Here is a 13,906-nt window from a genome sequence, read left to right on the forward strand (position 1 = left end):
ACAACACAAGCCAAAGCATAAATGTACGATGTTTATAGTTTAAAAATAGTAACACTTATTTAGGTCATGCACGGACAATTTCAGTATTAAATAAATTTTGAGTGGATTGAAATAAGTAGTTTTGTTCAAAAAAATACTTTTGTACAGACGTATAGATGTTTCGCCTTTGAACGATCTTTCAAAATTTCCAAGTTCAGCTGTTGATGAGGTCTTCCACAGAGTCTGATACAGCACTTGCATTTTTCTAAATAACTCGCTGGTTTCGAATACGGAACGAATTGGAAGCCATCTTTAGTCGGCCTGGCTACCTTGTATCCGAATTACAAGTGCCATGACAACACCTTTTTACCATAATACTTAAAAAGGCGAGGAATTGCCAGCGCATGTATATGACGGACTCAGGTCAGTTTGACGGACAAAATGGCTGATAGCAACACGGCTTATCAGCCCTACATTCTGATTGGCTGATAGGACCTGTCAATCAAATCCTGTCGTAAGGTCAATTTTGGAGTTTCAATTAGTTCGTCGATATAATGTTTGTATCTATGTATTATTTCATTTAAACATTTAAAACATTTATTTAAACATTGAATCGTGCAGTCGTTATAACACTATAATATAAAATATTTCAGATGGTGCTTCAATCACAGACTTTGCTATAACGAATCTTGAAGGCAATGATGATTTGGTATTAGTTGAAGGTTCTCGTGTTAGCTTTCATTGTACTGTAGATAGTAACCCTGGTTCATATATTGAGATACTGAAGGATGGACGATCTCTCAAACACAAAAGCAATGCACAGAATCTTACTCTTGTGATCGGAGAAAGTAAATGTGAAGATGACGGCATATACACGTGTACGGGACGTAACGTCCACGACTCCACCCCTGCTATGAAGACATTGCCAGTTTTTGTCAAATGTATGTATGTGGCCCAATGAAGTTTGTAAAGTATATTCTGATTGCATAACAACATGTATATAATATCGTCACGCTGAAAGTATCCAGATTATATATCAAATCTTAAATTAAATGCTACAAATTACCTCTTTGCATTGAACTCGCTGTTCAACCTATTGCTAATTCTTCAATACATGTGTTAAGTGGTTAAGTTAGAAGGCAAACTTATGGTAGTGATTGTTCATTTATAGGCTCTCCGCGTGCTTCCACAGACTCACCATCAGTTTATCATGTGACCAGCGTTACCGACGTACCCGCAAGTTTGACCTTCAACCTGGTAGCCTATCCGCGCCCTGATACATCAGACTTTAAATGGGAGAAACAAGACATGACTGGGAATGTATGGGAAGTCCTACATAACACACAGAACGTTGAGATAGTTGTCTCAGTGGATAAACTCCAGACAAGCCTATTTTTGACCAGCGTGCAGGAAGTCGACTTTGGATACTATAGAGTTAACGTGAGCAATGAAGTAGGACGTACTTCTGAAGTATTCCATCTTCAGTTGCAAGGTTCGTTTTGTGTATAGAATCTAGTTGATAAAATTAAATCACATTTTTTTATATATATGATATTAGTTATTCTGACAGATCTCTATTGATACGAATCATTTGGTGAGGATATATTACTTTGTTTATACATGATTTAAACACATGAAAGATGAGACAAAATTCGACGATGAACGTAAAGTTGCACAAATAAAGGAAAATCTTCAAATGAAGCTCAATCATTTGAAAGTCAGTCTCCTTCTATTAAAAGTATTAACAAAAAAAGTTTCAGAATTTTATTTTATTAATGGCATTGTCATAAAAATGTGTCATTACAATCACCAGTGGAAGTTCTTTTGTTCGAGACATGAACAGCATATCATTGCATTCAAATCATACAGTTTTCAATTTTTTAGGTGTGTTTTTTAGAATATTTGTATGTTTTTAATGGTGAGCACCACTGATCTAAAGCGAATTCAAGTAAGACTATTGTGTTTGAATTGGCTACAGGTGCTTGGCTATATTACCTTCTACAATTATTAGATTTCTTTCCATAAAATGCCTTTAACGAATAGTATAAGTCACATGATTGATTTCGATTATTATTTGAATAATATCCCTTTGACTTCAATAACACTTCCGACAGAGCAGAATCCACTATACATACATTACAAATCCATTAAAATGTATGCCATTGGACATTATTTAACAGACGGAATCAAACTGTTACTAATGTATTAAGGGAATATTGTTATAATTTTGGTAAATAGAATTTTATGCTCCAATTTGAGATTTTTAACACATATTAGTAATAGTTTAAAGTGTTACATATATTTATATGTTTTTCGGCTGTAAGGCAGTCTGAATTCACCCTGACTTCCTGTAAATTTTGCAGAAATGAACTGAATTAAATTTAAGATATCCATTGGCCATTATAAACTAAAACTAGAAATACATTTTGTGATTATAAAATAGGTCTACAACCATAATGGAGTATCAAAAAGAAGCTCTTTAGATCTCTGATTGTTTAAAAGTTGAACAATTTCATTTTTCTGTGAATGATTTTTCCAGAAAAGTAAGACATATCATCGTTTTAGGGTAAACACAACGAGTTAAACGCTAATATTGTGTACATTTGATTATTTTTTTTTTGGTATAATTCGTTCATGCTTTTTTTCCTGCCTTACGTTGAGACCTACTTAACAAAAACGTGATCGTGCTAAAGTGCTTACCAATTAGTTTATAATTTTGAATCAGATGGATGCTGCTGACCAATTGCTGACAATATACTAGGTACAAAAAAGTCTTACTACTGAAAGAAAAGTAGTTTGAAGAGTTATTTTATGTTTAAATATGTACTGTTAGTGTGTTGAACATTATTTTTTAATGATATTTTAAACTAGCTACAAAACATCTAATAATACAGCACATGGCGTTTTCATACCTTTTTTTTTGGGGGGGGGGAGGGGAAGCAGTCCTGTATTGAAAAATTACTCGTGTTTAGTCAAGCATTACAGTACTCTGTAATACTTAGCATGGCTATGATATTCCTTTCAAGAAGCTGCACTGACTCAGGAAAAACCCTACACCAATTGAACCTAAAACAATCTCTATAACATGTCGAACATTCAAACACTTCAGACAATAGTCATTCTGCTGGTTTACCACGGCCGATTATCTTTTTAAAGATACTTCTTGTTACTTTTCAAGATGAAATTCATTTGAGATTTATTCAGCATTGCATATTACGATAAAATGATGATGATTATATATGCTCGTGTTGTTGTATTAATTTTGAAAAAAAAATGATGTATTTTACGTGTTAGTGTTGGATGCTCTCTGGTATTTCATCCCCCTAAAGATGGTTTCCATTCAGGTAGCGCCGTCTAAGTTCATTATAGGTTATTATAAACATAACGTCTTCTAGAGCAATCACGAACTCATCCAAACGTCTGTAACACGTTACAGGCATTTTAAGTGTTAATGCATAAAAGTTTTACCTTTTACTTTTTACTTTATTCAGGATTGTTGGGATAAGAATGAGGTTGTGCACGCAAACTGGTTTAAACTTTAAGCAAATTTATTTTACTGACCGTTCCAAGGCGGTACCTAACAATCCTCGATAAACACACCTGGTTTTTTATATTGTGGAGTTTTGTGCTGTTGTTCCATGTTTCTTGCTTGTAATTCTGTGTTTGTTTGTTCTTTATCTTTGACGTTAACCCTTTAACTTTTGCTACTGAGCGTGTTTCTGTATTTGTTCATATCAATTTTGATATGTATTTATATGGACTAATAACGGTTATTAATCAAATTTACAGCAACTTTACTTGTTCAATTGATGTTGCTTTAAGATTATTTAGAAAATACAACTGATAGACAAATACAAATCATTATTACATTTAATATTGATCCTAATATTCACACTACACTAGGATACATACAGATGCACGTTTCAAGCGATGGTCATTAGTGTCAGAATTGGGTGCGTGTTTGTCAATTGGTCTCATGATATAAATAACTTCGCAATTACAATTAAAATGGCAGTGTTTTCTTTGATAAACAAAATTAAACTACAAGTCTCTGATTAAAAATCACTTTGTTCAGAGTCAAGTCCGAGTGCTGGTGCAGTTATTGGCGGTGCTGTTGGAGGAAGTGTCGGAGCGCTAGCATCCATAGTTGTGATCGTGGTTTTTCTTAGACGGAAATATAGAGTGAATTGTATCATTGTACGAAAAAGCGGTATGTAGATATTTAAAAAAACTTGCTTTTATTGAGAACCAAACAATACATACGAGGTGGGTTATATAGTAGTCATGTATAATTGTAGGGAAGGAACCGAACTGGAATATTGTCTTATTTTTCTTTTCTTCATACTACTGCAATACGATAAGTGCCCAAGAGTCCTTATTCTACGTATATTGGCATTGCGACCATCAACCAGGACTTGACCGTAAATAACAAAAAACAGAGCTAAAAACAAACATGTGTTCAATAATACCTGCATTGTTTACATTATACAACATAACTCTAGTCATGTTAGGTGTTCATATTGTGCACGTAGTACGAGAATTCACAAAACATTTTTTTGTTAATCCTGTTAACAATCGAACGGTGTGACGTGTGATTATGGTAAACATTAAGCACTCATTCACGTGAATTAATATTTCTAGCTCCTTTGATATCCCGTTATAACGATTTAATATACTAAACTGCTGACATACTCGCAAAAACGACTGGTAATCTAGTAACTCGTTTAAACGACTAGCTATGTATAGTAATGACTTACTGTCTTGTTTAAATATCTTAGTGACTTACATCAGTAAATTTTAAATGTTTAGATTTTTAAATATTCTTGATTGTACCCTTAGAACCTTATACCAATGACGCAATACGAAACTGAAACAATTATTATTAATTTTAACGTGTCTATGTTAAAAAACAGTGCATATACTAAGTGTACCGGTTATTTACATGATTAAATTTCGGTGCACACTTTGGCACGCTTGTACATAAACAGCAAAAGTCGATGACTGACAATTAGGTTGTTTTCTGTTACGGATACATATACGTTTCATATAATTGTATTTGCAATACGAAAGACAAGTTTGGTTTAGAATACTGTTTACATTATGTTTAAATCATATGCTATTAAAGTCATTAGAACTCCGCGATAGGATGACAAGTCAAAATGACTGAATGAGGTCAATATCACAGAGTTCCATGACTGTATTTGATTGTTTCAAGTATAAAAAAATAAATTGTGTCTCTAAAATACGTTAAACGTAATGCAGTGTCATTTCGATGGATATAAAGGGTGCAGCAAAAATCATCGTAATAGACTTATATTAGATTATTAATTGCTCTCTAATACTAAAATTTAAATATTTCAAATTAACCATAAAATACCTTCAGTTGCATTAAATACTGTCTGACCCTCGTATGTTCACTGAGTCAACATCTTTTCTTTCAATTAACAGCCATCTTTCTTGCAGATGTTCCTTCTGGAAAATCCGTGTAAGTATATACAGTTATGTGAATTTAAGTTCAAACATGTAAATTATGACTGATTTATTTACTGGATATCGATTTGTGCCTAAACCATAGGTCAGAATACAATAGAACACCGGTATGTGTCTCAGGCATAGGTCAGAATACAACATAACTCCGGTTTGTGTCTCAGGCATAGGTCAGAATCCAACATAACTCCGGTTTATGTCTCAGGCGTTGGTAAGAATCCAACATAACTCCGGTTTGTGTCTCAAGCGTTGGTCAGAATACCACAGAACTCCGCTTTGTGTCTCAGGCATAGGTCAGAATACAACATAACTCCGGTATGTGTCTCAGGCATAGGTCAGAATCCAACATAACTCCGGTTTGTGTCTCATGCGTTGGTCAGAATCCAACTCCGGTTTGTGTCTCAGGCGTTGGTCAGAATACCGCAGCACTCCGGTTTGTGTCTCAGTCATAGGTCAGAATACCACAGAACTCCGGTTTGTGTCGCAGACATAGGTCAGAATACAACATAACTCCGGGTTGTATCTCAGGATAGGTTAGAATACCACAGAACTCCGGTTTGTGTCTCAGGCATAGATCAGAATACCACAGAACTCCGGTTTGTATCTCAGGCATAGGTCAGAATACCACAGAACTCCGGTTTGTATCTGAGGCATAGATCAGAATACCACAGAACTCTGGTTTGTGTCTCAGGCATAGATCGGAATACCACAGAACTCCGGTTTGTATCTCAGGCATAGGTCAGAATACCACAGAACTCCGGTTTGTATCTCAGGCATAGGTCAGAATACCACAGAACTCCGGTTTGTATCTGAGGCATAGATCAGAATACCACAGAACTCCGGTTTGTGTCTCAGGCATAGATCGGAATACCACAGAACTCCGGTTTGTATCTCAGGCATAGGTCAGAATACCACAGAACTCCGGTTTGTATCTGAGGCATAGATCAGAATACCACAGAACTCCGGTTTGTGTCTCAGGCATAGATCGGAATACCACAGAACTCCGGTTTGTATCTCAGGCATAGGTCAGAATACCACAGAACTCCGGTTTGTATCTGAGGCATAGATCAGAATACCACAGAACTCCGGTTTGTGTCTCAGGCATAGGTCAGAATACCACAGAACTCCGGTTTGCATCTCAGGCATAGCTCAGAATACCACAGAACTCCGGGTTTTATCTCAGGATAGGTCAGAATACCACAGAACTACAGTTTGTGTGTCAGGCATAGGTCAGAATGCCACAGAAATCTGGTTTGTGTCTCAGGCATAGATCAGAATACCACAGAACTCCGGTTTGGATCTCAGGCATAGGTCAGAATACCACAGAACTCCGCTTTTTATCTCAGGCATAGGTCAGAATACCACAGAACTCCGGTTTGTGTGTCAGGCATAGGTCAGAATGCCACAGAAATCTGGTTTGTGTCTCAGGCATAGATCAGAATATCACATAACTCCGGTTTGTATCTCAGGCATAAGTCAGAATACCACAGAACTCCGGTTTTTATCTCAGGCATAGGTCAGAATACCAGAGAACTCCGGTTTGTGTGTTAGGCATAGGTCAGAATGCCACAGAAATCTGGTTTGTGTCTCAGGTATAGATCAGAATACCACAGAACTCCGGTTTGTATCTCAGGCATAGGTCAGAATACCACAGAACTCCGGTTTGTATCTGAGGCATAGATCAGAATACCACAGAACTCCGGTTTGTGTCTCAGGCATAGATCGGAATACCACAGAACTCCGGTTTGTATCTCAGGCATAGGTCAGAATACCACAGAACTCCGGTTTGCATCTCAGGCATAGCTCAGAATACCACAGAACTCCGGGTTTTATCTCAGGATAGGTCAGAATACCACAGAACTACAGTTTGTGTGTCAGGCATAGGTCAGAATGCCATAGAAATCTGGTTTGTGTCTCAGGCATAGATCAGAATACCACAGAACTCCGGTTTGGATCTCAGGCATAGGTCAGAATACCACAGAACTCCGCTTTTTATCTCAGGCATAGGTCAGAATACCACAGAACTCCGGTTTGTGTGTCAGGCATAGGTCAGAATGCCACAGAAATCTGGTTTGTGTCTCAGGCATAGATCAGAATATCACATAACTCCGGTTTGTATCTCAGGCATAAGTCAGAATACCACAGAACTCCGGTTTTTATCTCAGGCATAGGTCAGAATACCAGAGAACTCCGGTTTGTGTGTTAGGCATAGGTCAGAATGCCACAGAAATCTGGTTTGTGTCTCAGGTATAGATCAGAATACCACAGAACTCCGGTTTGTATCTCAGGCATAGGTCAGAATACCACAGAACTCCGGTCTGTGTCTCTAGCGTAGGTCAGAATACACCTGAACTATGGTTTGTGGCTCAGGCATAGGTCAGAATACACAAGAACTCTAGTTTGTGTCTCTGGCATAGGTCAGAATACACCATAACTCCGGTTTGCGCCACAGGCGTTGGCCAGAATGCCACATAACTCTAGTTTGTGTCTCAGGCATAGGTCAGAATATACCAGAACTCCGGTTTGTATCTCAGGCATAGGTCAGAATACCACAGAACTTCGGTTTGTGTCGCAGACATAGGTCAGAATACCACAGAATTCCGGTTTGTGACGCAGACATAGGTCAGAATACACCAGAACTCCGGTTTGTGTCTCAGGCGTTGGTCAGAATACACCAGAACTCCGGTTTGTGTCTCAGGCGTTGGTCAGAATACGACATAACTCTGGTTTGTGTCTCTAGCATAGGCCAGAATACACCAAAACTCCGGTTTGGTCTCAGGCGTTGGTCGAAATACAACAGAACTCCGGTTTGTTTCTCAGGAAGGTCACAACACAACATAACTCAAGTTTGTGTCTCAGGCATAGGTCAGAATACAACAGTCAAGGACTAGTCTCCGAACTTGTTTAAGCGGGATAAAATATCGGAAACAATTATCTTGACAAGTTTGGTTTTACCTTATTGTATTGCATATATATAAATATATTAAGCATTTACAATTATATACTAACACTTCCGATGCATATATATTAATGGGTTGGGCAACAAGTCATAACAATATTAGCAAAGGTCCGTGCCCTGACTTGACAAGATTAACAGCACTTTTCTGAAAAGAAAAACGTTCGGAGTCTTAAACAATGCTTACGCATTGTTAAATTACCGAAAAGTCTGTAAATAATCGGCCATGTAGTCATTAATATTGTATACGTGTTGTCTTCCCCTTTTTCCGAACAACTGTGTGTCCGAACAACTAGTATAATTTCAAAGTATATTATCAAATTCAATAACAATATGTATTTAAAATAAACAACAAATGGATCCTAAATATAGATTATGAGTATTTTCAATGTCAGAGGGTTGTTATATTGTGAACATTTTTTGCTATGAATATCATGATTTAAACAATAGTTATTCATTTATATAACACGACTTATGTCAGGAACGAGGATCACTGTATTTTCCGAATTTTCATAATAAATTTAAATATAAACCACAGAACGACATGGGTGAGTTGATGCCAATTATTTTTCTCTTACCTGTTCAGATCCTCTGCAGAAAATGCTGAACCTAACGCAGCTCAGACATACGAGGATATTTCCATGACAACTGCAACACTAGGATACGACGTACTTAGTTAGTACCAGGATCCTCTTAAATAACAATATCCCATAAGTTGGTGTTTTCTCTTCTAGTTTATATAACCATTTTGTGCATAACGGATCTAGAATCAGTTTAGAATTGTGTGAAATTTGAATCGTGATGCCCCGATTAGTTTACATATTTTCTTGTTATTCATATCAATAATTATAACAGAAGTCCAACTTCAAATGTGTTCCTTCAAATATGAAACCTTTGTGGTAAAGTAGAGAATATCACTTTCCTTGTTGAAACCTCAAACGCATTGATGTCCGTGTATACGAGTTTTAATTGCTTATCATCCAGCTCTTTTAGTAATTTTCGGTATTGTTTTACAGAACATGGAACCAATAGGTATGTTAAACCAATTAAAATAATGCACTGAAACTGTAAGACGTAAGTATGTGCACATATTTTATACTATATACTGATATTGTATGTGTTGTGTATGATATACATTGACAAAGTCACAACTAATGTATATGTTGCATTTCCTCTGTCTCTTAAGGGTAACGATCACTTAAGACTCATTAAAGCTGATTGCTTTTTTAACAGAGATAATAGTTATAATTACACAATAACGTTGCATTGACTATAATAACAAGATAAACACGTCTGCATGTGTGTCGATACCAGCCCAAAGTGACAAATTAATGTACATACATGTTATATTTCAGACTCGACAATTCGCAGGTGTACACGCCGTCGGATGAGCCAAGTTCATAGTCCTATGTTAACGTCGAAAGTGTCAGGAAAGGTATTACTGTGACTTAGCTTTTGCTAGCCTATAGGTTACATAATATATAGAAAAATATCATTTTTGTTTCTTTGATTCACACACTAAACGAGCACTCAATTATGCCATTCTGTACCATTTTACACAATGAAATCGTGGGTACACCGAGTATTCACTAATCCCTAAATAAAAATATACAAAAATTGTTCAATAGAACAACCAATAATCTGTATCGTTCGAAACGTATATAATTTTACTTTATTTGTTTGCAGAGCACACCGTTTAGAACAACACTATTATGAAGCGACAACCGGGAGGATAACCCACTGTAACGTCTTTTGAGGATACAAACATGCTATATTTGACAGTGTAATTGTGTTTTCCAGGGAAATACTGTTATGTATTTTTAAGTGAACGTATCGCTGAACGATTAATAACTAAATATTACAAACTGATGGATTTTTGTAAGGAAACATCAGTGAAGAGAAATAAGGGAGCATGTATTCTTATTTGATAAATTACACGGTTAGATAAAAAGTGAATATTAACTTTTTTTACACAAATATTTTATGATCTAGTTTTACGTCTTGAATAATTGACCCTCATTAAATCTTGTACCAATGCACCTAAACTCTAAAATTTATTATACCAGCCGGTAGTCGACAGCAGGTTTACATCAAAACACAGATTCGAACTTGGAGGCGTGTCCAACACAGTTTAGAGTAAAACCTCCAAGAAATTCAGTAGAAAAGTGTCATTTAACTAAGTTATTACCATTATAGTATTTGTAGGCACAGGAAATGCCCACATTTGCCAGACAAAATATACAGCCTCCATATTTGAAACTACCACACTTTAACTGTGTCCTGCTGCTTTATTTGCGATGAGACTGATGGTGAACGTTGATATTTGTTGTTTTCAATGCAGCAGATATTTGATTCCAAGCCACATTGAAATTCGAATATTTATTCCATTTTATTTTTATAAGAAAATGCATGATGTGTATGCAATAAAATAAAGTATATATAATAGAATACATGCATATAATAAAATGCATTAACTAATAATATAAGTGGATTTTTGAAAAAAAAAATGAATGTCACAACCGCTGAGTAAAATGGTTTCCTTAGGTTAACCAGTTTGATAAATGACATATGTGTATGCGCGGAGTTGAGAAAGAAGCGCAGTTTTCTCATAAACACGCCCCCTCCCCTGTCGATGGCTACATACCACTCGAATTTAATAAGAGACAGGGAAGGGATCGATTGCGGCACAACTTAAAGAGAACGGCACTTGGACATTGTCTATATGTTGCTCATTTATATTACACGTTTGCTGTAAATGTCAGTCTTTTTTAATCATTTACACACAATTAAGTCATGCAGGGGTGACTAACATCTTTATACTTTTGAAATGTAAGATTCAGTGATGGTTTCAGACAGCCTTACCACTTGTAGAGCCAGGTCACAGCTCTTTTACGCATCACAATCTGCAAAAAAACAAAAAACAAACAATGTTTTTTCTTAGAATTAAACAACCATCTTTTACTGTCAACGTATTCAATATGCATGTAAAAAATCCTTTGAGGCATACGCAACTCTATATGTTGTCATTTATAGTGCAGAATTAATGAATTTAAAGAGTTTCAAGATCAAGTTGGTGAAATAAATCAATGGCCACACTTCCAGATGTCGAATCCAAAGTTTTCAGAAGCAACGTTTTTAGAATTTAGTCTGAGAATTTGATCACACATTTTTTTACAAAATGCCAAAAGTTACACTATTTGTTGTTACAATTTCTGAAGGGTCGGCATTTTTGCTTCTCTGTGAGATGTCTAATCATTGCTCGACATTTTGATCACTTGATACAAAACAATTTTCTCATTGGACTATTAACTCGGCATTTTGCAGTTAGATGCGGCTCGCCTTTATGATTTTAGTGATGCAAAAAATCCGAAACAGAAAAAAATGCACTTCGGCATTTTGAAGTGAGGCTATTGATATAATCTTTGGATAATTTGCAGTGAGTTTTTAACAACTCCAAGGTTATATCCCACTTATTGATCACAAAGAATCATTTTGGCGGTGTCACAAACTACACATGCTTACAATATCTTGTTACTTAAAGACCATATTCCATTCTCCGAAGGCAGTAGGGCATTCTGAACAGGATCATTTTTGAGCAGTATGGGTTTTTGTCCTTTTCCTCAAAAACTCCTCCAGAGCTTCATCAACAACAGCTACAAAACAAATAAACAAAACGTTTGTGTGTTAACAGAACGTTTGAGAGTATAAAGGTGTATTAAGAGTAAAGGCAATAATCTTAATGTAACAGGTACACTTTATTCCAATATGCCTGGAAAAATTTCAAGTAATTTGAGTGAGTGAGTGAGTGAGTGAGCGAGCGAGCGAGTTATGTTCTTCAAATAAAAAATGTACACTAAATAAATCATCATTCTGCATCAAATATGAAATACGTTTTGTTCAACTGCTTATAGAATTAGCATTTAATGTAATGCTCTTTTGAAAGAGCAAACAAAACAGACCGGTGACCAACACTATGATGTCGTCGCATCGGTTTAGGTACAACTAAGTACATAAGTTGAGTACATACACTAGAGTGTGCGAGCGGGGTTGGAGGGTGGCTTGCGATTATACTATATTGTTTTATTGTGACATATGGTGTGTAGGGAAGGGGCTAAAAACACTAGGGGTTGCTATAAAAAGGTCTCAAATGCTACATTAATTGCCGGAAAACACTTTATTTTTCATAATCATATACCGCATCGAATGCGAGAGAGAGGGTAAGGCTTCGTTCATTCTATATTTTGTTAAAGGGGTACAGTGCACTCTTCGAGTTAGACCCACTTTCCTCGCTTAATCCGAGGGATAAAGTCGATAATCGCGAGTATTCTCCGAGGGTAAAACTGTTTCTCTCGCTGAAAAACATCCGAGTTCCCCCGGGATGCTCGTTTACGGCGGAGTTAAAAATGAAAGGTAGCGTCGGAAATCGTCCAATAGTATGACCTTGCGGCGGAACTCCGCGTCTGGGGAGAAAAAGCAAAAAATAATAATTTTCTGTTAAGAAGTTAATCGTTTTATCCGTATGTAAATTTAAAGTTGCATTAAGTTATTACCAACGAATTATTTGTACATGGATGTGTAACATTAAATAAATATTGTCTTAAATTGTGAATAATATACACGAAATCACTGATATATTTGCTCTGTTTGTATTTAAACAGCTGACATTTTACACTTTTCAGAACCATGGCCTCTGACGTCTTGCGTGTGATAAAAATGTAGCGCATAATTTTATGATATATGTTATTGGTGGATAAAACTAGCTATTGACGTCTCTGGAAAAATTCCATAGATAACGAGACAAGAAGGCCTTCTACCATGCGCTGTTATTTGGAGTGTCTGACCCTAGTCACTTTCAATCGTGATTTGCCGAAAGTCTTTAAAAGTAATATTGCCAATCTCGGATGTAATGTATTGGTCAATGTCTACATGTATTAAAATAAAATGCCACTCAGTCATGATATAATCAAACGTAGTCAACAAGAGCAAATGTCACATGCTTATATGCATTGGCAAATTCGACTACATTTCTTGTGGAACACATGCAAAACATTGTTTTAGTTTATCAAATATTTTCTCCAAAGTTGATCAGTAAAACAATATCAGCAATTTACTGTAGCCAGCCAAATCGATTTTTTTTTATCTAAACAAAATGTATTAAAGCGTAAATTCCTATGAAGTGTCTAAGGAGTTTCGCGGAGTTATCTCCACCGGGAAACGCGCGTTCGTAATTCTTCGTAGTTTCTTTGGTCGACTGAGTGTACTGTATATCTTGTGCGGGGGACATTCAGATGGGTGAGGTGGAGGGGGGGGGGGGGTGCTTGCGGTAATTCCACCCACCGAACAGTACGTACCACAAAATTCAATCATTGAAGTCTTTATTTACAATATAAAAGTCTGTTACACGAGTTAGTAGTTTTTAGACTAGATCGGTAAGTCATAATTTAGTTAGAATAATAAAATAATAAATTTAACGAAATACGTAAG

The 13,906-nt window shown here is 36.3% G+C and overlaps 1 protein-coding gene across 1 annotated transcript in view; it reads left to right on the plus strand.

The window, feature by feature from the left end:
• Positions 1-10,461, plus strand: part of LOC128235346 (hemicentin-2-like) — a 29,272-nt gene extending 18,811 nt beyond the window's left edge. The window contains exons 8-15 of the mRNA XM_052950160.1: positions 633-920; positions 1,151-1,471; positions 4,055-4,189; positions 5,443-5,464; positions 9,009-9,097; positions 9,439-9,454; positions 9,778-9,857; positions 10,109-10,461. Of these exons, the coding sequence (XP_052806120.1) occupies positions 633-920; positions 1,151-1,471; positions 4,055-4,189; positions 5,443-5,464; positions 9,009-9,097; positions 9,439-9,454; positions 9,778-9,826 (920 nt within the window). The 3' untranslated portion in view covers positions 9,827-9,857; positions 10,109-10,461. The remainder of the gene's footprint in view (positions 1-632; positions 921-1,150; positions 1,472-4,054; positions 4,190-5,442; positions 5,465-9,008; positions 9,098-9,438; positions 9,455-9,777; positions 9,858-10,108) is intronic.
• Positions 10,462-13,906: the final 3,445 nt, after the last annotated feature.

Source organism: Mya arenaria, chromosome 5 (assembly GCF_026914265.1).
Source record: "Mya arenaria isolate MELC-2E11 chromosome 5, ASM2691426v1".
Classification (NCBI taxonomy): domain Eukaryota; kingdom Metazoa; phylum Mollusca; class Bivalvia; order Myida; family Myidae; genus Mya; species Mya arenaria.